At 51.4% G+C, this 25,354-nt stretch overlaps 2 protein-coding genes, 1 long non-coding RNA gene and 4 other non-coding genes across 21 annotated transcripts; 6 read left to right on the top strand and 1 right to left on the bottom strand.

The window, feature by feature from the left end:
- The first annotated feature begins 4,403 nt into the window (after positions 1 to 4,403).
- FLT3LG (fms related receptor tyrosine kinase 3 ligand) lies at positions 4,404 to 19,155 on the top strand. 11 transcript variants are annotated; one of them, XM_066271561.1, is made up of 9 exons: positions 4,404 to 4,622; positions 5,248 to 5,314; positions 6,860 to 6,970; positions 7,154 to 7,240; positions 7,785 to 7,928; positions 8,352 to 8,490; positions 12,309 to 12,496; positions 14,692 to 14,784; positions 18,838 to 19,155. In XM_066271561.1, exons 2-9 carry the CDS (start codon positions 5,282 to 5,284, stop codon positions 19,045 to 19,047), a joined length of 1,005 nt encoding a protein of 334 aa, XP_066127658.1. In that variant the 5' UTR covers positions 4,404 to 4,622; positions 5,248 to 5,281; the 3' UTR covers positions 19,048 to 19,155. The 11 variants fall into 11 exon arrangements, with proteins under 11 accessions (XP_066127658.1, XP_066127657.1, XP_066127654.1 ...); XM_066271560.1 differs by lacking the exon at positions 4,404 to 4,622 and adding an exon at positions 4,900 to 4,946; XM_066271557.1 differs by lacking the exon at positions 4,404 to 4,622 and adding an exon at positions 4,954 to 5,140.
- On the bottom strand, positions 8,507 to 19,193 carry LOC136332176 (uncharacterized). The gene is made up of 3 exons (XR_010730603.1): positions 19,149 to 19,193; positions 13,379 to 13,470; positions 8,507 to 9,197 (listed from the first exon to the last, which is right to left on the bottom strand). It is a non-coding gene; the product is annotated as an uncharacterized lncRNA (long non-coding RNA).
- A 506-nt stretch (positions 19,194 to 19,699) lies between these two features.
- RPL13A (ribosomal protein L13a) lies at positions 19,700 to 24,028 on the top strand. 5 transcript variants are annotated; one of them, XM_066271568.1, is made up of 9 exons: positions 19,730 to 19,762; positions 20,692 to 20,964; positions 21,111 to 21,173; positions 21,593 to 21,658; positions 21,808 to 21,909; positions 22,101 to 22,186; positions 22,361 to 22,420; positions 23,638 to 23,760; positions 23,913 to 24,028. In XM_066271568.1, the coding sequence occupies exons 5-9, from the start codon at positions 21,837 to 21,839 to the stop codon at positions 23,997 to 23,999; spliced, it is 429 nt and encodes a 142-aa protein (XP_066127665.1). In that variant the 5' UTR covers positions 19,730 to 19,762; positions 20,692 to 20,964; positions 21,111 to 21,173; positions 21,593 to 21,658; positions 21,808 to 21,836; the 3' UTR covers positions 24,000 to 24,028. The 5 variants fall into 5 exon arrangements, with proteins under 5 accessions (XP_066127667.1, XP_066127663.1, XP_066127665.1 ...); XM_066271567.1 differs by having other exon boundaries at positions 21,111 to 21,183; XM_066271565.1 differs by lacking the exon at positions 20,692 to 20,964 and adding an exon at positions 20,352 to 20,466 and having other exon boundaries at positions 19,738 to 19,762; positions 21,111 to 21,183.
- On the top strand, positions 21,225 to 21,308 carry LOC136332797 (small nucleolar RNA Z195/SNORD33/SNORD32 family). Its single transcript, XR_010730934.1, has one exon. It is a non-coding gene; the product is annotated as a small nucleolar RNA Z195/SNORD33/SNORD32 family (small nucleolar RNA).
- On the top strand, positions 21,947 to 22,031 carry LOC136332796 (small nucleolar RNA Z195/SNORD33/SNORD32 family). The gene has a single exon (XR_010730933.1). It is a non-coding gene; the product is annotated as a small nucleolar RNA Z195/SNORD33/SNORD32 family (small nucleolar RNA).
- LOC136332800 (small nucleolar RNA SNORD34) lies at positions 22,227 to 22,297 on the top strand. The gene has a single exon (XR_010730937.1). It is a non-coding gene; the product is annotated as a small nucleolar RNA SNORD34 (small nucleolar RNA).
- LOC136332817 (small nucleolar RNA SNORD35) lies at positions 22,493 to 22,579 on the top strand. Its single transcript, XR_010730949.1, has one exon. It is a non-coding gene; the product is annotated as a small nucleolar RNA SNORD35 (small nucleolar RNA).
- Positions 24,029 to 25,354: the final 1,326 nt, after the last annotated feature.

Below are 25,354 nucleotides of genomic sequence, written 5' to 3'. Positions count from 1 at the left end.
GGACAGACAGGAAGGGAGAGAGATGAGAAGCATCAATTCTTTGTTGTGACACCTTAGTTGTTCATCGATTGCTTTCTCATATGTGCCTTGACTGGCAGAGGGGCTACAGCAGAGCGAGTGACCCATTGCTCAAACGAGTGACCTTAGCCTCAAGCCAGAGATCTTTGGGCCCAAGCCACCAACCGTGGGGTCATGTCTATGATCCCACTCTCAAGCCAGTGACCTTGGGATTTCAAACCTGGTTCCTCCGTGTCTGAGTCCAATTCTCTATCCACTGCGCCACTGCGTGGTCAGGACAATTCCTATAATTCTTTAATCAGCGGGAGCCACCTGCAGCAGGTCAGTATCCCACCAGCCCAGACCGCTAGCAATGCTCAGTAGCGCAAAAATTTGATTGGCCAGCCTGGGTCAGGTGTTCACTTCTGGGCCAATCATGTCAATCCAGGGAGTGGGAGCTCCTGGTTGATGCAGCCCCTCAGTCAATCAACAGGTATCTATTGATTGCCCGCTATGAATGAGACACCACTCTAGGTGCTGGGGAAATTGACATGAACAAAACAACTTGGCCTCTGCCTGACGGGTGGTAGCACAGTGGATAGAGCGTCGACCTGGGACGCTGAGAACCCCAGTTCAAACCTGGAAGTTGCTGGCTTGAGCAAGATGTCACTAGCTCTGCTGGAGCCCCCCTCACCCCCATCAAGGCAAGTATAAGAAGCAATCAATGAACAACTAAAGTGACACAACTATGTATTGATGCTTCTCATCTCTCTCTCTCTCTCTCTCTCTCTCTCTCTCAAAACAAACAAACCAAAACAGACAACTTGGCCTTATAGAGTGGGTTAAAGGTGTATTAGTTTCCTGTAGCTGCTGTAATAAATAACCAAAAAGTTAGTGGCTTAGATAAAACAACACAAGTGTATTGTCTTACAATTCTGCAGGTCAGAAGTCAAATGGGTTTTACTGAGCTAAAGTCAAAGTGTCAGCAGAAGCTGGGAATTTATCTCTGAGAGCACTAGGGAGCCATAGAGGGTCTGTAAGCAAAAGAGAGGTAGGTTCAGCCCTGGTTGAAAGACACACAGATAGAAGCTAAGGTGTCATGTACTATAATAATAGAGGAACCTCAGGGCACTCTGGGGGCCCAGAGAAGGCACACTACCCAGCGTGTGTGTGTGTGTGTGTGTGTGTGTGTGAGAGAGAGAGAGACAGAGACAGAGACAGAGAGAGGTGGCAGGAATCTTCTCAAGGAAGATGCTGTCTTCATTGATGGTGTTTTTTCCAGCTTTATTGAGGTATGATTGACAGATAAAATTATATATTTCCGTTGTAGAACATGATTCTTTAAGGTGTACAGAATGATTTAATATACATATGCATTATGAAATGGTTATCACAATCAAGTGAATAAACATCTATTGGCTCACATAATTACCTTTTGTGTGGGTGGTGAGAACACTTAAGATTTACTCTCTCAGCAGCTTCCAAGTACAATACAGAATAGAGTATCACTGACTCTAGTCACCACACTGTACATTTCATCCCCAGAACTTAACTCATCTTCGAAATGGAAGCTCGCATTCTTTGACCAACATCCCATTTCCCCCACACCAGCAACAACCCTTTTACTCTTTGGTTTTATGAATTTGACTTCTTTAGAATCCACATATGAGATCAAACATTGGCTGCGATACTGCCACTCTGCAAAACTTATATTTCACATCTTTATCCATTTGTCAGTGGACACTGAGATTGTCTCAATTTCTTGGCTCTTGTGAATGAGTAATGCTGCCAATGAACATGGGAGTACAGTTATCCCTTTCAGATACTGATTTCATTTTCTTTGGATATATACCCAAATGTGGAATCACTGGATCATAAAGTAGTTCTATTTATAATTTTTTCAGGACCCTCCATTCTGTTTTCCACAGTGACTACACCAACTTGAATCCCCACCGACAGTGCACAGGGGTTCTCTTATCTTCCTGGTATGGCCATTCTAACAGGTGTGAGGTGGCTTCTCATTGTGGCTTTCACTTGCATGTCCCTGAAGATTAGTCATTGCACTCAGTCTGAAGTCCATGAGAATCTGATTAGGCTGGAGAAGTGGCATTTGAGATCTTGCTTCCCAGCAACTGTTACCACTTTAGGCTCAAATAAACTCTTCTAAAAATTCAGGGGAGGGGGATGGCAGAGAGCATCTCAGGCAGAGGGAACAGCATGTGCAAAGGTCCACAGGAGAGCAATAGCTTTGAGGGAACTGTAGTGGGTTGAACAGTGATTCCCTAAAAGATATGGCCACATACTCCTCCCTGGAACCTGTGAATATGACCTTATTTGGAAAAACAGTCTTTGCAGATATAATGCCGTTAAGGATCTTTGATCTTTATTTTTTCATTATTGATTGGTTTTAGGGAGAGATAAGAAGAGAAAAACATTGATTTGTTGTTCCACTTATTTATGCACTCATTGGTTGATTCTAGTATGTGCCCTGGCCAGGGATCAGACCCACAACTTTGGCATATGGGGATGATGTTGGAACCAGCCTAGCCTGGCCAGGGCATCATTAAGGATCTTGAGATAAAATCACCCTGGGATATCCAAGTAGGCCCTAACTCTAATGACAAGTGTTTGTACAGGAGACAGAAGAGGGAAAGACACAGAAGGGGACAAAACCATGTGGAGGCAGAGGCAGAGGTGGAACTCTGTCTGCCAGCTACCACCCGACCCCTGCACTCGCCCCCCTCCCCAGCTTAGAGGTGGAAGATTGGCAAATTAGGCTGATAACCTGTATCTCAAAGCCCCAAACACTGTAGGCCCTGGCTGGTTGGCTCAGTGGTAGAGCATCGGCCTGGTTTGTGGATGTCCTGGGTTCAATTCCCAGTCAGGGTACACAGGAGAAGCGCCCATCTGCTTCTCCATCCCTCCTCTTCCCCCTTCTCTCTCTCTTCTTCTCCCATAGCCGTGGCTCAATTGATATGAGTACATCGGCCCTAGGTGCTAGGGATGGCTCCATTGAGCCTTTGCCTCAGGTGCTAAAATTAGCATGGTTGTGAGCATGGCCCCAGATGGCAAAGCATCGGCCCCAGACAGGGTTTGCCAGGTGGATCCCAGTCGGGGCACATGCAGGAGTCTGTCTCTCTGTCCCCTCCTCTCACTTGGAAAAGTGGGGGAGAAAAAAGCCTTAACACTCTAATCGTGATTGGTCTTTCTGGGCTGACCAGCCCCCATCTCAAGTAATCTCATTAGCATAAACTTAAGTGAAGTCAGGGGATCCCTTATGATTAGCAGGCACTCTTATCCCTTCTCTGGGAAATTCCCAAGAACTCAGAGGTTGTCTCCCAGGAAACAAAAAAAGACCAGATATGGTCTCTATATACAACAATAATAAGGAAAGAAGCCAGGATGCATTTGTTCATTTACTTATTTACTTAACAAATATTGATTGAGCACCTGCTGTGATTCAAGTACAGTTCTAGATGCTAGAGATCCAGCAGGGTAAACAGACACTCACCATCGTCCCGGAGCTGATGTCCCAATGGGGGCAATGAAGAAGGTAAGTGCACTATGTGTCAAGAGGTGATAAGTGACAAGGGAAAGAGCAAAGCAGGTGTACAATTTGGACAAAGGTGACTGGGGAAGGTTCTGCCTGTGTTTTTTTTTTTGTATTTTTCTGAAGCCGGAAACAGGGAGAGACAGTCAGACAGACTCCCGCATGCACCTGACCGGGATCCACCCGGCACGCCCACCAGGGGCGACGCTCTGCCCACTAGGGGGCGATGGTCTGCCCCTCCGGGGTGTCGCTCTGCCCCGCGACTAGAGCCACTCTAGCGCCTGGGGCAGGAGCCATCCCCAGCACCCGGGCCATGCGGGAGGGGAAGAGAGAGACAAAGAGGAAGGGGGGGGGTGGAGAAGCAAATGGGCGCTTCTCTTATGTGCCCTGGCCGGGAATCGAACCCGGGTCCCCTGCACACCAGGCCGACGCTCTACCGCTGAGCCAACCGGCCAGGGCCACTGCCTGTGTGTTTGAGCAAAGGCCTGAAAGCAATGTGTGTGTGTGTGGGGGGAGTGAGTCAGGTGGGTATCTGGGGGAGGGTATTCAGGCTGAGGGATCTGCCAGTGCAAAGGCCCTGGGGCAGGAGTGTGTATGTCTCAGGCTCAGAGAGGAGGCCAAGGCAGAGAGGCAATGTGGCTAGATCTTGCAAGTCTGTGTGGGCCATGGTGAGGACTTGTCTTTTCATTTGAGTGGCAGGAAGCAGGGGAAGGTTTAGAGCAGAGGAGAAAGAAGAGCTGATTTAGGTCTTCACAGCCTTCCTCTGGCTGCACATGAGGCACAGAGGGAGAAAGGAAAGGGTGGTGCTTGGGAGACCAGGGCGGAGGGGGGGACAGGACACACCCGGATTGTGAAGGCGGAGGCCAGGAGAGGAGGCCACAGCGGTATTCAGGTAGAAGACCGTGGCAGATCTCGGGTGATGGCAGCCGATGGTGAGAAGTGATTGGACAGACTATGGATACATTTTGAAGATCAGCGAACAAATTTGCTGACGGACTGAACTGTGTGGGCAGTGAGAGGCCAAGAGGCACAAGTCCATACCAAGGCTTTGGGCCTCAGCATCTTGGTACAGAAGGTAGGAGGCGGGAGTAAGGTTCAAGGCGAAGATGAAGGGCTTAGGGGGACCTCCTCCTCGCCCTGAGTGCATTGGTTCCAGCTAAAGATAGATCCGGGTTCCAGCCCCAGCTCCTCATTCAGTCTCTTCTCCGCGGGAGAATTGACCCAAACTCAGCCCTCCTGGGGGAGGCGCCCTTTGGGGCGTGAGTAACCACTAGGTGGCGCCCCTGATTCAGAAAGATCCACCCCCATTCACTATCCCCCTCCAAAATTTTCTTTCACTTTCGATCTTTGACTGTCACCCGGCCTGGCCCCTTCCACACCCATCGGGGGGAAAAGCCTGGTGCGAGAAGAGAAATGGGCTCCGGGTCCCCGAGGGGCGGGGCTGGGGTGCCCATCCTGGGGCTGAGAGAAGAGGAGTGGGGGTCGGATTCCTGGGCCCCTGCCTGGGGAGGGTTCCGGGGACCGGTCGTCGGGGTTCTTAGAAAGGGAGATGAGGAGTTTTCGCCGTAAATGGGGCGCACGCAGGAAACCCGAGTAAGAAGGAGGCGGAAACTTAGCCACATCAAGGAGCCAAGGGAGGAGCGAGTGAGGGAAGGGCTGGGGTGTGGAGACCCAAGACCCACTCTTCCGTCCCTTCCAAGATCCGGCCACAGGCATGAGGGGCTTCCGACGGAGATGATAGTATTGGCACCAGCCTGGAGCCCAACTGTGCGTATCCTCGAGGGTCAAGGTGGGGGAAAGGAGGGAGGTGTCATGATGGTCAGACAGGTGGGGCAATGCGGAGAGGTGGAGGAAAGAGAGACAGAGGTGGGAGCGATGGGCAGGATGGAGGGAGATGGGCAGGATGGAGGGAGATGGACAGAAGTGGAGGGAGATGGACAGAAGTGGAAGGAGATGGACAGAGGTGGAGGGAGATGGACAGAAGTGGAGGGAGATGGACAGGGTGGAGGGAGATGGGCAGGGTGGAGGGAGATGGGCAGGGTGGAGGGAGATGGACAGGGTGGAGGAAGATGGGCAGGGTGGAGGGAGATGGGCAAGGTGGAGGGAGATGGGCAGGGTGGAGGGAGATGGACAGAGGTGGAGGGAGATGGGCAGGGTGGAGGGAGATGGACAGAGGTGGAGGGAGATGGGCAGGGTGGAGGGAGATGGGCAGGGTGGAGGGAGATGGACAGGGAGGAGGGAGATGAGCAGGGTGGAGGGAGATGGGCAGGGTGGAGGGAGATGGGCAAGGTGGAGGGAGATGGGCAGGGTGGAGGGAGATGGACAGAGGTGGAGGGAGGGTGAGGGAGATGGACAGCGGTGGAGGGAGATGGGCAGGGTGGAGGGAGATGGGCAGGGTGGAGGGAGATGGACAGAGGTGGAGGGAGATGGGCAGGGTGGAGGGAGATGGACAGGGTGGAGGGAGATGGACAGAGGTGGAGGGAGATGGGCAGGGTGGAGGGAGATGGGCAGGGTGGAGGGAGATGGACAGGGTGGAGGGAGATGGACAGCGGTGGAGGGAGATGGGCAGGGTGGAGGGAGATGGACAGCGGTGGAGGGAGGTGGAGGGAGATGGACAGGGTGGAGGGAGATGGGCAGGGTGGAGGGAGATGGACAGGGTGGAGGGAGATGGGCAGGGTGGAGGGAGATGGACAGGGTGGAGGGAGATGGGCAGGGTGGAGGGAGGTGGAGGGAGATGGACAGCGGTGGAGGGAGATGGACAGCGGTGGAAGGAGGTGGAGGGAGATGGACAGCGGTGGAGGGAGATGGACAGGGTGGAGGGAGATGGACAGAGGTGGAGGGAGATGGGCAGGGTGGAGGGAGATGGACAGAGGTGGAGGGAGATGGACAGGAGTGGAGGGAGATGGGCAGGGGTGGAGGGAGATGGACAGGGGTCGGAGAGGTGGACAGAGGTGAGGGAGACGAACAAGGTGGAGGGAAGAAACAGTGGGAGGTGGGCACAAACGGGGCAGAGGGGACCCAGATGGAAGGAGAAATGGGAGACAGGAGCACAGAGGGGTAGAGGGTGGACTGGGAGGAGAAGATTCCACGCAGGAGCAGAGACCGAGATCAATGGGGCAACTTGGGGGACTGAGACCAAGGAGACTGGAAATTGGACAGCGTGGGACAAAAGCAGAGAGAAAAACAGGGACAGAGGGTCAGAGGTGGTCAGCCATGAGTGAGAGAGACTGAGGCGGGACCGGGAAATAAAGAGAGGGACTGAGCCCCGGAAAAGGAGGGGTGAGGGTCAATAGAGGCACCCCTCCCCCACAGACCCCCCTGCTGCTCCTGCTGCTGCTCAGCCCCAGCCCCGGCGGGGCCTCGGACTGCTCCTTCCGCCACAGCCCCATTTCCTCCACCTTCGCCGACACCATCCGCAAGCTGGTGAGCGCCCGGCTCCGTCCTCTTCTGCTGTCCCTTCTCAGGCTGAGGGTCTGGCGCTGAGTCTGAGTTCCCCCCGTCCGGGTCTCTGTCTTTGGGGTTGCCTGTCCCCTTCTCCCTGGGTCTCTCTTCATAGGTCTGTTTCCTCCTGTCCTCAGTCCAGCCTGAACCCATTTTCTCCCACAGTCTGACTACCTGCTTCAAGATTACCCCGTCACTGTCGCCTCCAACCTGCAGGACGTGAGTCACAGATGGGAGGGGCCTGGGATGGAGGTAGGAAAGAGACTCTAGATGCGCCATTCCTAAGGGGACCAGGCTAGTTTGCCAGCCCAGTTCCACCTCCCCTGGGACCCAAGAGCCCTGCCCCAGCCCCTCCCCCCTCAGACCCGGGAGTCCTGACCCTCAGCCCCTCCCCCCTCAGGCCCGGGAGTCCTGACCCCCAGCCCCTCCCCCCTCAGACCGGGAGTCCTGACCCTCAGCCCCTCCCCCCTCAGACCGGGAGTCCTGACCCTCAGCCCCTCCCCCCTCAGACCCGGGAATCCTGACCCCCAGCCCCTCCCCCCTCAGACCGGGAGTCCTGACCCCCAGCCCCTCCCCCCTCAGGCCCGGGAGTCCTGACCCCCAGCCCCTCCCCCCTCAGGCCCGGGAGTCCTGACCCCCAGCCCCTACCCCCTCAGGCCCGGGAGTCCGGGCCCCCCAGACCCGCCCCCCTCAGACCCGGGAGTCCGGCTCCCAGCCCCTCCTCCTCCTTCAAAATCGGAGTCCGGGCCCCAAGCCCCTCTGCCCACGGGACCCAGAGCTTGGGCTCTCTCCCCAGGACAAGCTCTGCGGGGCCTTCTGGCGTCTAGTCCTGGCCCAGCGCTGGATGGAACGGCTCAAGTCTGTGGCTGGGTCCCAGATGCAAAAGCTGCTGGAAGATGTCAACACCGAGATCTTCTTTGTCACCTCATGTGCCTTCCAGGTCAGCCCTGAACTTGGGGGACAAGTGAGGGGAGCGAGATGTCTTCCTAGAGAGTGGGAAACGAAGCTCCGTTCATCCTCCCTGGAGATTTCTTTAGTCTGGAGCAACTCAAGGGGTGTGTGGCTGGAACCCCAGTCCCACTGGGACCCTTTGCTGGGGGGAATAGCACTTCTCTAAGCGCAGGAGCGTGGGGCGGGGCCAGCCCAGTGCACCCATGCTGCTTTTACGGTATTCCTCAGGCCCTGCTACAGGGCGTTGCTACGGGGGTTTCTCCCAGAGCAACCAGGAGAAGAAGAGGATCTAAATGCCCTCTGGACGCAGGCTGTCCTGGGCTCCGTTGCTGGGTGTCGCTGAGCAGGGAAGGCCCTTGGGCTGAGATGCAGGGGGTGATACTGTGGTGACATCTCCCTCCCCTGCCCCCAGCCCCTCCCCAGCTGTCTTCGCTTCGTCCAGACCAACATCTCCCACCTCCTGCAGGACACTTCCGAGCAGCTGGTGGCCTTGAAACCCTGGATCACCCACTGGAATTTCTCTGGGTGCTTGCAGCTGCAGTGTCAGCCCGGTAAAGGCTCCCAGCCCTCCCAGCTGCCCACAGCCCCGCCCCCTCTGCACAAGGAGTCTCAGACCCCGCCTGCTCCCTTGGGCTGCGTGACTTTGGGCATGTTCCCCCCAGGTCATTCCCCTTTCCAAGCCCCAGTTGACCATCTCTGAGAAGGGACAGCACTCCCTTCCTGTTTCTCTAAGGCAGCCGTACAACAGTATATAACAAGCCAATTGTTTGAGTGTGTCCTTTCTAGTAGCCATTTAAAAAAAGTTAAAAAGAAAAAAGGTAAACACACTTTTTTTTTTGTGACAGAGACAGAGAGAGGGACAGATAGGGAGGGACAGACAGACAGCAAGGGAGAGAGATGAGAAGCATCAATTCTTTGTTGCGGCACCTTAGTTGTTCATTGATTGCTTTCTCATATGTGCCTTGATGTGGGGGTTGGGGGGGCTACAGCAGTCTGAGTGACCCCTTGCTCAAACCAGCAACCTTGGGCTCAGGCTGGTGAGCCTTGCTCAAAATAAATAAGCCCGCGCTCAGGCTGGCGACCTTGGCGTCTCAAACCTGGGTTCTTCACGTCCTATTCCAAGGCTCCATCCACTGCGCCACCTCCTGGTCAGGCAAACTCACTCTTGTTCAGGGTTTTTATATTCTGTCCACCTTCTTATGGTGTTACTCAGAGTCTTTTGGTCCTTGTCAAGTTTGTCTACTAGGTCTGTCAAGTTCTGAAAGGGAAATTTTATTTATTTTTTTAAATGAGAGGAGGGGAGAGAGAGACAGACTCCTGCAACCCCATCTTGAGCTAATGCTGGAACCAACTGAGCTATCTTCAATGCCCTTCAATGTTGGTTTGGGCCGACACTCAAACCAATCAAACCAATCAAACCACTGGCTGAGGGAGAGAAAGAGAGTGAGAAAGGGGAGTGGGAGGGGAAGGGAAGTAGATGGTCACTTCTCATGTGTGCCCTGACTGGGGATCAAACCTGGATGTCTGCATGCTGGGCCAATACTCTACCCACTGATTCAGCCGGCCAGGGCCAGTGAGAGAGAAATTTTAAAAAGCTCTCAACCTAAGTAGATTTTTCTCAATTTCTCCCTCCATTTCAATCTTTCTCACTCATATCTAACTTTGTTTGTCATTTATATATACATTTTTTTAGAGGGGGGGGACAAGGACAGGAAGGGAGAGAGAGATGAGAAGCATCAACTCATAGTTGCAGCACCTTAGTTGTTCATTGATTGCTTTCTTATATGTGCCTTGTCCAGGGTGTGGGGGGCTTCCAGCCTAGCCAGTGACCTCTTACCTAAGCCAGCGACCTTGGGCTTCAAGCAAGTGTGTGTTGGGCTCAAGCCAGTGACCCTGGAATGTGACTATGATCCCATGCTCAAGCCAGGAACCCTGCACTCAAGCTAGTGAGCCCACAGTGAAGCTGGTGACCTCGGAGTTTTGAACCTGGGTCCTCAGCGTCCCAGGTCAACACTCTATTCACTATGCCACCATCAGTCAGGCTATATTTACATTTTTTAAAATGCAGTCTTCTTTTTTCTTTTCTTTTTTTTTATAATTTTAATTTTTTTTATTTATTCATTTTTTTTTTAGAGAGGAGAGGGAGAGACAGAGGGGGGGAGAGAGAGAGAGAGAGAGAGAGAGAGAGAGAGAGAGGAGACACAGAAAGAGAGAAGGGGGGAGGAGCTGGAAGCATCAACTCCCATATGTGCCTTGACCAGGCAAGCCCAGGGTTTCAAACCGGCGACCTCAGCATTTCTAGGTTGACACTTTATCCACTGCACCACCACAGGTCAGGCATATTTACATTTTTAACTATTTATTTACTCAACCAAATTTTATTAACCATTTCCTTGGTGCCTGACATTGGAAACACAGAACAGTAAAAGACCCCAAGTTTGTTCACATGTAGGGTAGACAGACACTCTAATCAGGAGACAGGCAATAAACATGCAAACAAACAGGAAAATATCTGAGTGCAAAGAGCCTATGTAGTCAATTAAAACAGGAATCACAGTCTAAGGTGGTTGGTTAGAAAGTCACAGAAAGTAGAGAACAAGGCAATAGCCAGTGCAAAGGCCCTGAGGCAGAATCCTGCCTACAGTGAAAAGGCCTGTGTGGCTGGAGACAGTGAGGGGAGAGTGAGAGATGAAGGTATAGAGGGAACAAAGGGGACCAGATGGTATGGGCTCTGCGAGCCAAAAGAGCTTCATACATGGCATCGTTTATTGTTTATTATCTGTTTGTTTATATAATTTGTGTACATTAAACTCTTTTTTGTGTGGCAGAGACAGAGAGAGGGACAGATAGGGACAGACAGACAGGAAGGGAGAGAGATGAGAAACATCAATTCTTCATTGTGGCTCCTTAGTTGTTCATTGATTGATTTCTCATATGTGCCTTGACCATGGGCCTTCAGCAGACCAAGTGACCCCTTGCTCAAGCCAGCGACCCTGGGTTCAAGCTGGTGAGCTTTGCTTAAACCAGATGAGCCCGTGCTCAAGCTGGCAGGTGACCTCGGGTCTCGAACCTGGGTCCTCTGCATCCCAGTTCGCAGCTTTATCCACTGTGCCACCACCTGGTCAGGCTACATTAAACTCTTTGTTTGTTTGTTTTTTTAATTTATTTTTTATTCATTTTAGAAAGGAGAGAGAGAGAGAGAAGGGGGGAGGAGCAGGAAGCATCAACTCCCATATGTGCCTTGACCAGGCAAGCCCAGGGTTTCGAACTGGCGACCTCAGCATTTCCAGGTCGACGCTTTATCCACTGCGCCACCACAGGTCAGGCCGCTACATTAAACTCTTATATGATCTAGTGACCACTAAGTAGTAGGCTCTGGGAATAAACAAATAAATAATACAGATAACATATCTATCACCCACATGCAGCTCATAGACTATATCAGGGGAAGAAGAGGAATAAACAAATGAACATTGAAGCACTAGAAACATTTGTTCAGTTATAAAATATGCAACCTAGGCCCTGGCAGGGTAGCTCAGTTAGTTAGAGCATCATCCCAAAACACCAAGGTTGTGGGTTCAATCCCTGGCTAGGGCACATACAGGAATGGATTGATGTTCCTGTCTCTCTCTTGCCAGTCATCTCAATAAAATCAATAAATAATTTTTAAATGCATAAATAAGTGGAACAAGTCAATGTCCTTCTCTCTCACTCTTTCTCTCAAAAATCAACAAATGGCCCTGGCTGGTTGACTCAGTGAATAGAGCATCGGCCTGGCATATCAACATCCTGGGTTCAGTTCTCAGTCAAGGCACGCAGGAGAAAGGACCATCTGCTTCTCCACCCCTCCCCCTCCCATTCCCCCTTCTCTCTCTCCCTCTCTCTTTTCCTCTGGCAGCCATGGCTCCATTGGTTCAAGTGCATCAGCCCCAGGTGCTGAGGATGGCTCTGTGGAGCCTCCACCTCAGGTGCTAAAAAATAGCTCGGTTGTGAGCATGGCCCCAAATGGGCAGAGTATTGGCCCTAGATGGTGGTTGCTGGGTGGGTCACAGTTGGGATTTTTGTCTCTCTATCTCCCCTCCTCTCATTTGGAAAAGAAGAAAAACATTTTTTTAAATAAAAATATCAACAAATAAATAAAAATTTAGAACTTTCTGGTGGCAGACACAGTTCTAAGCTCTTTCTGTTTATGTATTTAATTTTTGTGACAACCTTAGGATGTAGGTATAATGACTGTCCCCATTTTACTGATCAGAAGACAGGCACAGAGAGGCTAGCAGCCCACCAGAGATCACACAGCCAGCACCAGAAAGGCCTCTCCCTAGCCTGACCCTTCTCCTTGGTCAACCGGGCTCCTCTCTCTCCTCAGACTCCTCCACCCTGCTGCCCTCAAGGATTCCCAGGGCCTTGGAGGCCACAGCCCTGCCAGCCCCTCAGGCCTCTCTGCTGCTCCTGCTGCTGCTGCTGCTGCTGCCCATGGCCTTCCTGCTGCTGGCCGCCGCCTGGTGCCTGGACTGGCGAAGGAGGAGGTGGAGGACGCCCTACCCTGGGGAGCAGGTGAGCCAGCAGGGTGGGCAGATGGCCTGGGCAGGGCTGAGGGGCGGCCGGAGGCCCCAGTTGCCCAACTGTGGCTGACCCTGGGGAGGCCACAGGGGGCCCCCTGCCTCCAGACCCCAGGAGCACTGACTCATCCTGGTGAGTCTCCACCAAACTGGGAACTCTTTGTGTGTGTGTGGAGGGCTGGCAACAAGGGAGGGGTAGGATGCAGAAAGTCCCCTCTGGGGCCATGATGGGGACAGACTGGAAGAAGGGGCCTGGAGGCCAAAGAGGAGGCTGGGTGAGCGTCCAGGGAAGGAGGACAAGGGCTGAGCCAGGCTGGGGCCACGGGGATGGAGAAAGGGAGGGCTGCCAGGGGTCAGGAGGGACAGGGCTGGAGACTGACAGGCTTGGAGGGTGACACAGACCACCTTGGGTCTGGCCCAGTGACTGGGTGGACAGGGAGGGGGGAGATTAGGAAAATACAGTGAGCCCAGTGGGACCTGTGGGCATGAGGGGCCCTCACAGAAATATTTAGATGCAGGAATCCGCAAGCCTGGGGACAGTCCTCTTCTGGAGCGGGAGGGGGGCAGCCTGTGCAAAGCCTGCCAGGTTGGACAAAGTTCAAGGTATTCCAGTAACTTCAGCCAGCCTGAGGCAGGTGTGGGTGGGGGTTTGAAAAGCACACAGGAAAATCTAGGCTTAGATGCCAGTCAAGGGAACTGAGACTGCCTTCACAGGGCAGCACCGAGCTGTGGGAGGCCTGCGATGGAAGGAAGAACCCAGAACAGGTGTGGGGGCAGAAGGTTGGTGGGCTTGGGAGGGAGGAAGAAGGGAGGCTATAGTTGGGTCCACAGAAGCCCAAAAGGATCTAACTAGAAATATTTCACAGTAACTACTTACATGCATAGTGCCTCAGGGACACAGGCCTTGCGCTGAGGGTTTCCACAGGTTCACCAACTGGAGGTGCCATTATTATCCCCATTTCACAGAAGCTGAAACCAAGGCCCAGAGAGGTAAATAATTTGCCAAAAGTCACACAGCTTGTGAGTGGCAGAGCCAAGATTTGACTTTGGGCTGTCTGGTTCTGGCAGCTGTGACTTTCACTCCTCTGCCTCAGTTTCCTTATCTGTACTAAAGACTGATAATAGTCCTTCTGCCACAGAGCTGTCTAGAGGTAAAGTGAAGTGACACATGTAAAGCCCTCAGAGGAACACGGGCCCAAGGAAATGGAACAGAAGCCACACATAGTCATATTTGAAATAAAAGAGGCCCTGGCCAAGTAGCTCAGTTGGTTAGAGCATCATCACAATACACCAAGGTTGTGAATTCACAAATAATGAACAACCAATGAATGCATAAATAAGTGGGACAACAGATTAATGTTTTTTCTCTCTCCTCTCTTTAAAGTCAAGAATTTTTTTAAATTTTATTTAAAAAAAAAAAAAGAAACAAGTACTTTATTATTATTATATTTTGAGAGACAAGAAGGAAGAGAGAGAGGATAGAGAGTGAGAAGCATCAGCTTGTAGTTGCTTCACTTTAAATTGTTCATTGATTTCATCTGGTACATGCGGGGGGTGGGGGGATGTGGGTGAGGGGTAATGGCTCAAGCCCAGCCAGTAACCCCTTGCTCAAGCAAGCGACCTTGGATCATGTGGATGATCCCGTGCTCAAGCCGACCTCAAGGTTTCCAACCAGGACCTCAGCATCCTAGGTTGAGGCCCTGGCCGGTTGGCTCAGCGGTGGAGTGTCGGCCTGGCGTGCGGGGGACCCGGGTTCGATTCCCGGCCAGGGCACATAGGAGAAGCGTCCATCTGCTTCTCCACCCCCCTCCCCTCCTTCTTCTCTGTCTCTCTCTTCCCCTCCCGCAGCCAAGGCTCCATTGGAGCAAAGATGGCCCGGGCGCTGGGGATGGCTCCTTGGCCTCTGCCCCAGGCACTAGAGTGGCTCTGGTCTCGGCAGAGCGACGCCCCAGAAGGGCAGAGCATCGCCCCCTGGTGGGCAGAGCCTCGCCCCTGGTGGGTGTGCTGGGTGGATCCCGGTCGGGCACATGCAGGAGTCTGTCTGACTGTCTCTCCCCGTTTCCAGCTTCAGAAAAATACAAAAAAAAAAAAAAAGCATCCTAGGTTGATGCTCTATCCACTGTGCCAGCACTGGTCAGGCATAAATAATTTATTTATTTTTTAATTTTTTTTATTATTTATTCATTTTAGAGAGGAGAGAGAGAGAGTCAGAGAGAGAAAGAGAGGAAAGAGAGACAGGGGGAAGGAGCTGGAAGCATCAACTCCCATATGTGCCTTGACCAGGTAAGCCCAGGGTTTCAAACCGGCGACCTCAGCATTTCTAGGTCGACACTTTATCCACTGCGCCACCACAGGTCAGGCCATAAATAATTTATTTTATTTCACCCTGTGTATTCAAAATGTTATTTCAACATGTAATCAATATTTTAAAAAACTATTAATGGTATATTTTACATCCATTATTTTTTTTTTTTTTTTTTTTTTTTACAGAGACAGAGAGAGAGTCAGAGAGAGGGATAGACAGACAGGAATGGAGAGATGAGAAGCATCAATCATTAGTTTTCATTGTACATTACAACACCTTAATTGTCCATTGATTGCTTTCTCATATGTGCCCTGACCCGGGACCTTCAGCAGACCGAGTAACCCTTTGCTGGAGGCAGTGACCTTGGGTCCAAGCTGGTGAGCTTTTGCTCAAACCAGATGAGCCCATGCTCAAGCTGGCGACCTCGGGGTCTCGAACCTGGGTCCTAGGCATCCCAGTCCGACGCTCTATCCACTGCACCACCGCCTGGTCAGGCTACATCCATTTTTTAAAAAGATTTTTTTTTTTTATTTTATTGATTGATTTTACAGAGAGAGGAGAGGAGAGAACAAGAAGTATCAAGTCATAGTTACTTCACTTTATTCATTGATTACTTGTTGTATGTGCCTTGACCGGGCAAGCCCAGGGTTTTGAACCGGCAACCTCAGCATTCTAAGTCAATGCTTTATCCACTGCGCCACCACAGGTCAGGCTAAAAAGATTTTTAAGGCCTGACCAGGCAGTGGCACAGAGGACATGAAGGACCCACGTTCAAAACCCCGAGGTCAACGGCTTGAGTGCAGGCTCACCCAGATTGGGCGCAGGGTCGCTGGCTTGAGTGTGGAATCATAGAGATGACCCCAAGGTCATTGGCTTGAAGCCCAAGGTCCCTGGCTTGAGCCCAAGGTCGCTAGCTTGAGCAAGGGGTCACTCGCTCTGCTGTAGCCCCGGGGTCAAGGCACATATGAGAAAGGAATCAAAGAACAAGCAATCAATGAACAACTACCGTGTTTCCCCGAAAATAAGACAATGTCTTTATATTAATTTTTGCTTCTAAAGACACACTAGGTCTTATTTTCAGGGGATATCTTATTTTTCCATGAACAAGAATTCACATTTAGTGGTGAACCAAAAAATCAATTTATTGCCTGACCAGGCGGTGGCGCAGTGGATAGAGTTTCGGACTGGGATGCGGAGGACCCAGGTTCGAGACCCTGAGGTCGCCAGCTTGAGCGCAGGCTCATCTGGTTTGAGCAAAAAGCCCACCAGCTTGAACCCAAGGTCGCTGGCTCCAGCAAGGGGTTACTCGGTCTGCTGAAGGCCCATGGTCAAGGCACATATGAGAAAGCAATCAATGAACAACTAAGGTGTTACAATGCGCAATGAAAAACTAATGATTGATGCTTCTCATCTCTCTCCATTCCTGTCTGTCTGTCCCTGTCTATCCCTCTCTCTGACTCACTCTCTGTAAAAAAAAAAAAAAAAAAAAATCAATTTATTAATATACTGTAGTCATGTCATCACAAACATCAGCATAACCAGCCAAACTCTGAATTCCATCAAGAATTTCTTGTGACTCTATTTCCATGTACAACAATCTACCCTGTTTCCCCCAAAATAAGACAGTGTCTTATATTAAGTTTTGCTCCTAAAGACGTGCTAGGTCTTATTTTCAGGGGAGGCTTTATATTCCTAAGCTTGAAAAAAATTGCACGAGGTCTTATTTTCAGGGGATGTCTTATTTTCAGAGAAACAGGGTAAGATTCTTCTCATCTTTCTGCCTTCCTATCTGTCTGTCCCTATCTGTACCTCTCTCTGACTCTCTCTGTCTCTGTCAAAAGAAAAAAAAAATTTTTTAAGGCCCTGGATAGTTCCCTCAGTGGTAGAGCGTCATCTGGGCGTGTGGAAGTCCTGGGTTTGATTCGGGGTCAGGCACCCGGGAGAAGCGCCCATCCGTTTCTTTACTGCTACCCCTCTTGTGTGTGTGTGTGTGTGTGTGTGTGTGTGTGTGTGTGTGTCTCTCTCTCTCTCTCTCTCTTTCTCTCTTCTCCTCCCACAGCCATGGCTCAATTACAGCAATTTGGCCCTGGGTGCTGAGGATGGCTCCATAGCCTCCACCTCAGGCAATAAAAATGCCTCCAGATGCAAAGGAGCAAGGGCCCTAGATGGGCAGAGCATCGCCCCCTAGTGGGTTTACCGAGTGGATCCCGGTCAGGTCGCATGCTGGAGTCTGTCTCTCTGCCTCCCCTCCTCTCACTAAAAAAAAAAAGAGAGAGAGAGAGAGAAATTTTTAAAATATATTGATTGCTTTGAGAGAAAGAAATACTGATTTGTTGTTCCAAGTTATTTATGCATTCATTGGTTTTTTTTTTCCATTGGTTGATTTTTTTTCTTTTCTTTTCTTTTTTTTTTTACAGAGGCAGAGATAGGGACAGACAGACAGGAACAGAGAGAGATGAGAAGCATCAATCATCAGTTTCTCGTTGCGCATTGCGACTTCTTAGTTGTTCATTGATTGCTTTCTCACATGTGCCTTGACCGTGGGCCTTCAGCAGACCGAGTAACCCCTTGCTGGAGCCAGCGACCTTGGGTCCAAGCTGGCGAGCTCTTTGCTCAAGCCAGATGAGCCCGCGCGCGACCTCGGAGACTAGAACCTGGGTACTTCCGCATCCCAGTCCGACGCTCTATCCACTGCGCCACCGCCTGGTCAGGCTGGTTGATTTTTTTTAAAAAAATTTTTATTTATTCATTTTAGAGAGGAGAGGGAGAGATAGAGAGAGAGAGGAGAGACAGAGAGAGAGAAGGGGGGAGGAGCTGGAAGCATCAACTCCCATATGTGCCTTGACCAGGCAAGCCCAGGGTTTTGAACCAGCGACCTCAGCATTTCCAGGTCGACACTTTATCCACTGCGCCACTACAGGTCAGGCCTGGTTGATTTTTTTTATTTTTATTGATTTTTAGAGGGCGGGGGAGAGAGAGAGAGAGAGAGAGAGAGAGAAGAGAGAGGAGCAGGAAGCATCAACTCCCATATGTGCCTTGACCAGGCAAGCCCAGGGTTTTGAACCGGCGACCTCAGCATTTCCAGGTCTACACTTTATCCACTGCGCCACCACAGGTCAGGCCTGGTTGATTTTTTAAAAAGATTTTATTTATTGATTTTTGGTGGGGGGAGAGAAGAGGGAGGAGCAGGAAGCATCAACTCCCATATGTGCCTTGACCTGGCAAGCCCAGGGTTTTGAACCAGCGACCTCAGCATTCCAGGTCAATGCTTTATTCTCTGCGCCACCATAGGCCAGGCGCATTGGTTGATTTTTGCATGTGCCCTGACTGGGGATCAAACTCGCAACCTTGATGTATCAGGAGGACACGAACTGATCCGCGAGGCCAGGACTTTTACATCCGTTCCTCATACCAAGTCTTCAGAATCCGTGTGTATGCTACCTTCACGGCACATCTCAAGTCAGATGCTACGTTTTTTATCAGAAATATTTGACCTGTACTTAGATTTCATGAAGTGTACAGTAGCAAAAGGAGACTTGCCTGATTAATCTGTTTGAAATATACAGTTTTCCAATAACTGGATCGAGGATCAGTTTCTAAATTTAATAATTTTTCATTTCAGCACTTGTTTTGGAACAGATCTTTTATTACAATTTTTTTTGAAAAGAAATACATCGAGACGTTTTCTTTGCGGCTTGTCCCTGCCAACATGTTTCCCCACTCTCTCAATAACCATACTATTAAGTTAAAATCAGGGAAAACTTCAAACTCAGGCGCACTGGCCACACGTGGGGTTTTGGTATTCCTGCAGCTGGGACCGTGGCCTCCTCGGCAAGCGCAGACCTGGGACGCGTCCGCCCCTGCAAAGAAGTCTTTGGGCAGCGAGGCCCTGACACGGGAGTGCTTGTCTGGGCGACCAGGTGTTTTCAGCACCAAGTCCATGAAGGCCCTGAGCTTGCCGCCTCCCTTTCCTCTGTCCACGGATCCCCACAGCCCAGTGAGACAGACGCATCTATTACCCCATTTTGCAGAGGACTCTGAGGCCCAGGGAGAGGAGTCACCTGCCAGAGGACACAGAGCCGGGACTCGGAGGAGGTCAGCTAGAGACTGGTCCCTTCCTCGGCAGCACTGCCCCTGTCACTCTCTCCCCAGGACGGAGGCAACGCCAACACCCAGCGCCTACCCCAGCCCCACCTGCCCCCCTCTGTACAAAGCCCTCGTCAGCAGGAAAGTGTATATAAATCATCCTTTTTCTACCAGCTCTGGTCAGGCCTGTCTGTGGATGGGACGATTGGGGTTGGAGTCTTGGTGTTTTCATTGAATGCAGTGTTTCACTCAATACCTGTTTCCTGAGGCCTCCTGGGACCCCGGAACAGTGCAGGGCAATGCTGGGCCCCAGACAGAGTCCGAAGCAGCTCAGCCCTCCCGGGGCTCCTGGTCAATGGGGGAGAAGACACGAGACAGCCTCAGTAGATAATCGCTCTGATCTGGTAACTCATAAGAGGCGCCTGACACAGCCTGCGGGCCACCACGTGTCCTACAGCTTGTTCTCTCTTGAAGGGGTTACAGCGCTGCCCCACCACGTCAGACGCCTGCCCCACCATGTCAGACGCTTTGCTCGAGGGATATTAGCAGTCCCTCAAAAATATGGCGGCAGAGGCTGGACGGGTCCAGCCCCACCAGAGCCCGTTCCACACCACGTGATCGCTCGCCCCGCACAATCATGGCCGCCGAGGTCCTTGGGGAACGATTCCCGGATTGGACCATCAGGAGACGGCCCGCCTTCTAATAGAACCTCTATACGCACGCGCATGACACTCTGGCCAATGAAAGAATACAAAGCTGTCCACATGGTTCATGTTGCGTCACTTCACCGCCCCTGTTACAAGGAATAAGAAACCCTGCGCCAACACTTCCTTCTTTTCCAGGCGGCTGCCGAAGATGGCGGAGGGTCAGGTGCGGGCTCCTCGAGGGTCGCGACGGCGAGGGTCCGGGTGGGATCCAGGCTGGAATGGGGTTGGGTCCTTTGCCCCTTTGTACGTATGTAGCAAAACTTAAAGTCGATAGTTGAGCAAAACGAAGAGTAAAAGGGTTGAGACAGTTCTGTAGTGGGGAATTACAGATAATGAAACTGTCTTTGTACTCAGGGCTGGGTAAATGCGACATCGTTCCTCTATTATGGGGGACTTTCAGCCCAGAAAGAGCTATTTTTAAGAACTAGACCTTGTTTACCTTGATATCGGCTGGTAAGAGGCTGAATTGAATCCGTGTGTTTCCAGTGAATGGGAAGCACGTGGAAAGCGGCTGAGAAGCCCTCCAAAATTGGCCAAAATGGAGGGTGTTTTCACTCTTCTCAAAAATGCCTTGCTCTGCTCCCTCTTGGGGGCGCGCTAATTAGGCTTCCCCTGCATTTCTAGGTATTTTAGCACGAAACCCAGTGGGTTGAAGGAGCTCTTGCTTATGGAGCTTTTTCAGGAACGAACTGCTTTTTCCTTTGCTTATGGGCTTTATGGATGCTTTGAAGTAATGTTGCTGTTGGAAATAGGACGGATAAAATGCACCACAGCCCCGGGACATCCTTTGTCCTTAGCCACTTGATCTTCAATGAAAGCAGCAGAAGCTTCTTTCTGAGTGGTTTCTTCTGTAACATGTTTTTGAAGGTGGGGAAAACTCTAGAACAGCCTTGTGCCGAGGGTAGGAGTCTGGATTTCATGCAGTGGGTCTGTAGGTAAAGAAAGAGAAATCAAGGTTGGAGGCAAGGGTAGAGTTCTCAGAAGGTGTCCCTGCATTTACTGTGTGCCTGGCACAGTTTCCCTTGTATTTTCTGTAACTGAGAAAATGATCACAATGTTTCTGAGGCAGATATTGTTATCCTCATCTTCCAGGTGAGGAAGTTGAAGCATGGAGAACTGCAGATCTTTGCCCAAAGTCACATTGTCAGGAAATGTGGCTATAGCTTCTGTATCTTTCTGCCTTCCAACAATCACAACGTATATAACCAGCACTTGATAAGAGTGGGGACTTTTACTCTTGATGAAGAAGCTATAATCTGGGCATAAAAATTCCTGCCCTTCAAGCAGCCAAGATGTGAGAGGAGTTCTTACCCCGTTCATTGAAATCACGAGTCAACCATTTGCTTTTTTGGCCTCGTCTGTAAAGTGAGCCATGGGTCCTAGTTCCTAGGTCTAGTACCTGGATAGGAGGCACCCTGGGGGATAAGGTGAAACAAAGAGAATTAGAAAGCAGTGACGGGTGGGGAATCGGAAAGTCCTAGATGACTAAGGCTTCATCCTGTCTTCAACAGGTCCTGGTGCTTGATGGCCGAGGCCATCTGCTGGGCCGCCTGGCGGCCATCGTGGCCAAGCAGGTACTGCTGGGTAAGTCTGCCCACTGCTCCCCCAGACACGAGCTCTGAGCGGAGGTCAGTGATGAGCAACAATCACCATCTTTCGTTTGAGTCTCACGACCATGAGATCAACCCCATGCACCGCTCTGAGACCTGCCAGCCCCTTGCTACCCTGGGGTTAGGGGCTCTGGGATCAAAAATGTTTTTCTGTTGGGCTAATAGTTCACTTAATCAGTAATCCACCTATGCCAAGCACTGCTCTATGGTTTGAGGCAAGAGGCTTCACCTCTGGGCCCTGGCCTTTCTAGGCATGGTCAGTTCCCTACCTGGGGGCATCTGTCCTTCTAGGCCCTCAGCAGTAACTGGGCAGGGTGTGGTTCAGGTGGAAGAGGGGCCTTTGATGGCTTCCAGATGACTGCCTCCCTTTCCTTTCCCTCTAGGCCGAAAGGTGGTGGTTGTACGCTGTGAGGGCATCAACATTTCTGGCAATTTCTACAGAAACAAGTGTAAGTTATGGCACAGGAGAAGAGCTAGAGAGGGTTGACTTGTGAGGTGTTGGTTGGAGCTCCAGAATAGCCCCTGCGGGTGTGGATGTGGGTTGGAAGCTAGCATTTGCATGGGGACTGGGAAGCCTCACGCCTTCCCCTCTCATCAGTAAAGTACCTGGCCTTCCTCCGCAAGCGGATGAACACCAACCCCTCCCGCGGGCCCTACCACTTCCGAGCCCCCAGCCGCATCTTCTGGCGGACCGTGCGAGGTGAGTTGGACTAGGGCTGCGGGCAGCGATGGGGTGGGTGGCCAGTGATGAGGACTTCTCCCACTCAAGTTCGAGTTTCCCAGCCGTGAGATGACTCCACATGCACTACCATCTGAGGCCACCTGTCTTGCCTGGCTTTCTGAGGGTCCCAGGAGCCTGTCTGAGAAGGGTCACTGTGCCTCTGCCTGCAGGCATGCTGCCCCACAAGACCAAGCGAGGCCAGGCTGCCCTGGACCGCCTCAAGGTGTTCGATGGGATCCCTCCACCCTATGACAAGGTAAGCTGGAGCAGGCCCTCCGCGCAGCAGCCACTGCCCGCGGTGTCCATGATGATCTACGGTTACCTACATTGTTTGACCCTCATGAGAACAACACTGGCTGAGACACCTGCCCTAGCCGTCCTCCTCCCGTCTCTCACTCCAGGTCCCTAAGCCCCTTTCCTTCTCTAACAGAAAAAGCGAATGGTGGTGCCTGCAGCTCTCAAAGTTGTGCGTCTGAAGCCTACACGGAAGGTGAGTTCCAGGCTACGTGAGTGGGCTGCCATGGGGACCCGATTGAGGGGTGAACTTAAGGTCCTCAAGACTGGCAGATGATGGCTTTTTCTCACGATGGTCTGCGGATGCCACTGTGGGCACTGCCGATAACGCCAATGGCTTGGCTGATGCCAGGAGAAGCACAGAGCCCTGGGTGGTGTGGGGCGGGGCAGGTGTCTTCTGGCTTAAGCTCGGTGTAGAAAGTTGGGTTGTTAAATTTCCAGGGTCTTTTTGTATTTTTCTGAACTGAGAACTGGGGTAGCAGAAAGACTCCTGCCAGAGGGGAAGGGAGAGGGAGGAAGGTGGAGAAGCAGATGGTTACTTCCCCTGTGTGCTGTGACCAGGAATCGAACCTGGGACTTCCACATACTGGGCCGATGCTCTACCACTGAGCAAACCGTCCAGGGCCTCCAGGACCTTTTATTTATTTATTTATTTTTTTAATTTTTCCTTTATTTATTTATTTACAGAGACAGAGAGAGGGATAGATAGGGACAGACAGACAGGAACAGAGATGAGAAGCATCAATCATCAGTTTTTTGTTGCGACACCTTAGTTCGATTGCTTTCTCATATGTGCCTTGACTGCGGGCCTTGCTCGAGCCAGCGACCTTGAGTTCAAGCTGGTGAGCTTTTTGCTCAAACCAGGTGAGCCTTCACTCAAGCTGGCGACCTCAGGGTCTTGACCTGGGTCCTTGGCATCCCAGTCCGACACTATCCATTGCGCCAGGCTCCAGGTCAGGCTCCAGGACCTTTTTTTTTATTATTTTTTTTTATTTTTCTGAAGCTGGAAACGGGGAGAGACAGTCAGACTCCCGCATGCTCCCGACTGGGATCTACCCAGCACGCCCACCAGTGGCGATGCTCTGCCTCCGGGGGGGTCGCCCTGCCGTGACCAGAGCCACTCCGCAACGCCTGGGCCATCTTTGCTCCAGTGGAGCCTTGGCTGCGGGAGGGGAAGAGAGAGACAGAGAGGAAGAAGGGGGTGGTGGAAAAGCAAATGGGCACCTCTCCTATGTGCCCTGGCCGGGAATCGAACTTGGGTCCCCCGCATGCCAGGCCGACCTGGCGAGTCTACCGCTGAGCCAACCAGCCAGGGCCTAGGACCTTTTGATAGAGGTCATCACCCCTCTTGTGGTCATTTTCTCCCCAAGCCTGGCTCCTGTTTCTTGACTTCATTTCTTCTCCCACCCCCAGTTTGCCTATCTAGGGCGCCTGGCTCACGAGGTTGGTTGGAAATACCAGGCAGTCACAGCCACTCTGGAGGAGAAGAGGAAGGAGAAGGCCAAAATCCATTACCGGAAGAAAAAGCAGCTTACGGTGAGGGTGGGGGCACCACACTCGCCAGTGGTCTTGCTTGTCCGAGGGCTCTGCTTAAAGCCCAGCCTGGAATTTCAGTAGGAGTTGTGTCCCTGGGGTGAGGGAGGTCCCAGGGAGCAGCCACTGAATATTCTGTCCTTCTGACCCCACAGAGACTACGGAAACAGGCTGAAAAAAACGTAGAGAAAAAAATTGACAGATACACAGAGGTCCTCAAGACTCATGGACTCCTGGTCTGAGCCCAATAAAATTGACTGTTAATTCCTCATGCTTGGCCTGGCCTGCCCTTCCTCCATCGCCGCCTTAGGATGTGGGGGGCCCCCAGGGGCTGTCCCGGGGCCACAGGAATCCCGGGCCTTAGAAGACTGGGAACACAGGAGGGGCTTTAGTCACTGCTGTTTGAGAAAGGCCTTTTAAAAAGTTTCAGTGCCTCATAAGAGCTGCACGATGTAATCTGCCTATCACCCTACTCTTTCATGAGGGTTTTAGGAAATCAGCAATTGGAACAGGTCATTCTGTTTTAGTATTTACAAATAAGCTGGAAAACTTGGATTAACTCCCCACATGATCAGACACTATTCTCTGCAGCTGTTAGAATGGGAGCAAACATGGGGAGACACAATGACCCTGGTGTTTGTTGTGCAGGGGTGTTCACAGATGCATACTGGGACACAGCCAGTGAGTCACAGGCATTGCACTTACAAGTTCCTGTACCTTGTGATCAGAAATGAATAAATTATTTTTAAAGAAATTTGTCGTCTTTGCAGTATCTGTCTGCAGTGGAGGCAGGCTCTTGGAAAGAAGAGGGCTGTGCTGGAGCATGGCCAGACAAGTGGATCATTTTGCTTTCTAACCTGTTGAAGGAGAGTTGACCTTTATGGAGATTTATCTGCTAACATTTTCCTCAAGCCTATGAAATTCCTGTTTCTCAAACCCACCGTAGCCTGTGACGCCTGGTGTTGCCCCCTTGAAAAGGCTGCCTCACTCCAGCTGCAAAGTGTGGAGTTGGCACCATTTTTAGGCCATACCCATTTGTGTGGGCTATTCTAGCTTTCTGCCAAACCGTGGGTGGGGTGTTCCTGTCAAGAAATGGGCAAGAAACATTTTTTTTGTAAGTGGTGTTCAGGCACTAAAAGCAGGATATTAAAGTTCACATAGTTGAAGCCTGACCAGGCTGTGCTGCAGTGCATAGTGTCCTTGACCTGGGATGCTGAGGACCCAAGAGCTGAAACCCCAAGGTCACTGGCTTGGCTGGAGCACCTTGTACCCCTCCCCCATCAGTGCACATATGAGGAAGCAATCAATGAACAGCTAAGATGCTACAAGTTAGTGCTTCTCTCTCCCTTACTGTCTCACTAAAAAAAAAAAGACAAAATGACGTTAAATCTGCCTGGGTGAGTCCCCAAAAGGGTAAGTAGCAGGTAACGAGCACTTCAGGTCACCTTTGATCACCTCATTCAGAGCCTGGTTTGGGTGGAGTCACCTAATAGGCTCCAGATCCAGAATTCCAAACGGTTTGACAAAGGTAGGTAAATCCATCCTGGAAAGGAAGCTGGGTTTATGCTGCCCCTGGGATTGGTGTGCCATATTTAGA

This window comes from Saccopteryx bilineata, chromosome 3 (genome assembly GCF_036850765.1).
Source record: "Saccopteryx bilineata isolate mSacBil1 chromosome 3, mSacBil1_pri_phased_curated, whole genome shotgun sequence".
Lineage (NCBI taxonomy): Eukaryota > Metazoa > Chordata > Mammalia > Chiroptera > Emballonuridae > Saccopteryx > Saccopteryx bilineata.
Note: the sequence above shows the minus strand (reverse complement) of the source record. Positions and strands in the feature narration are given on the sequence as shown.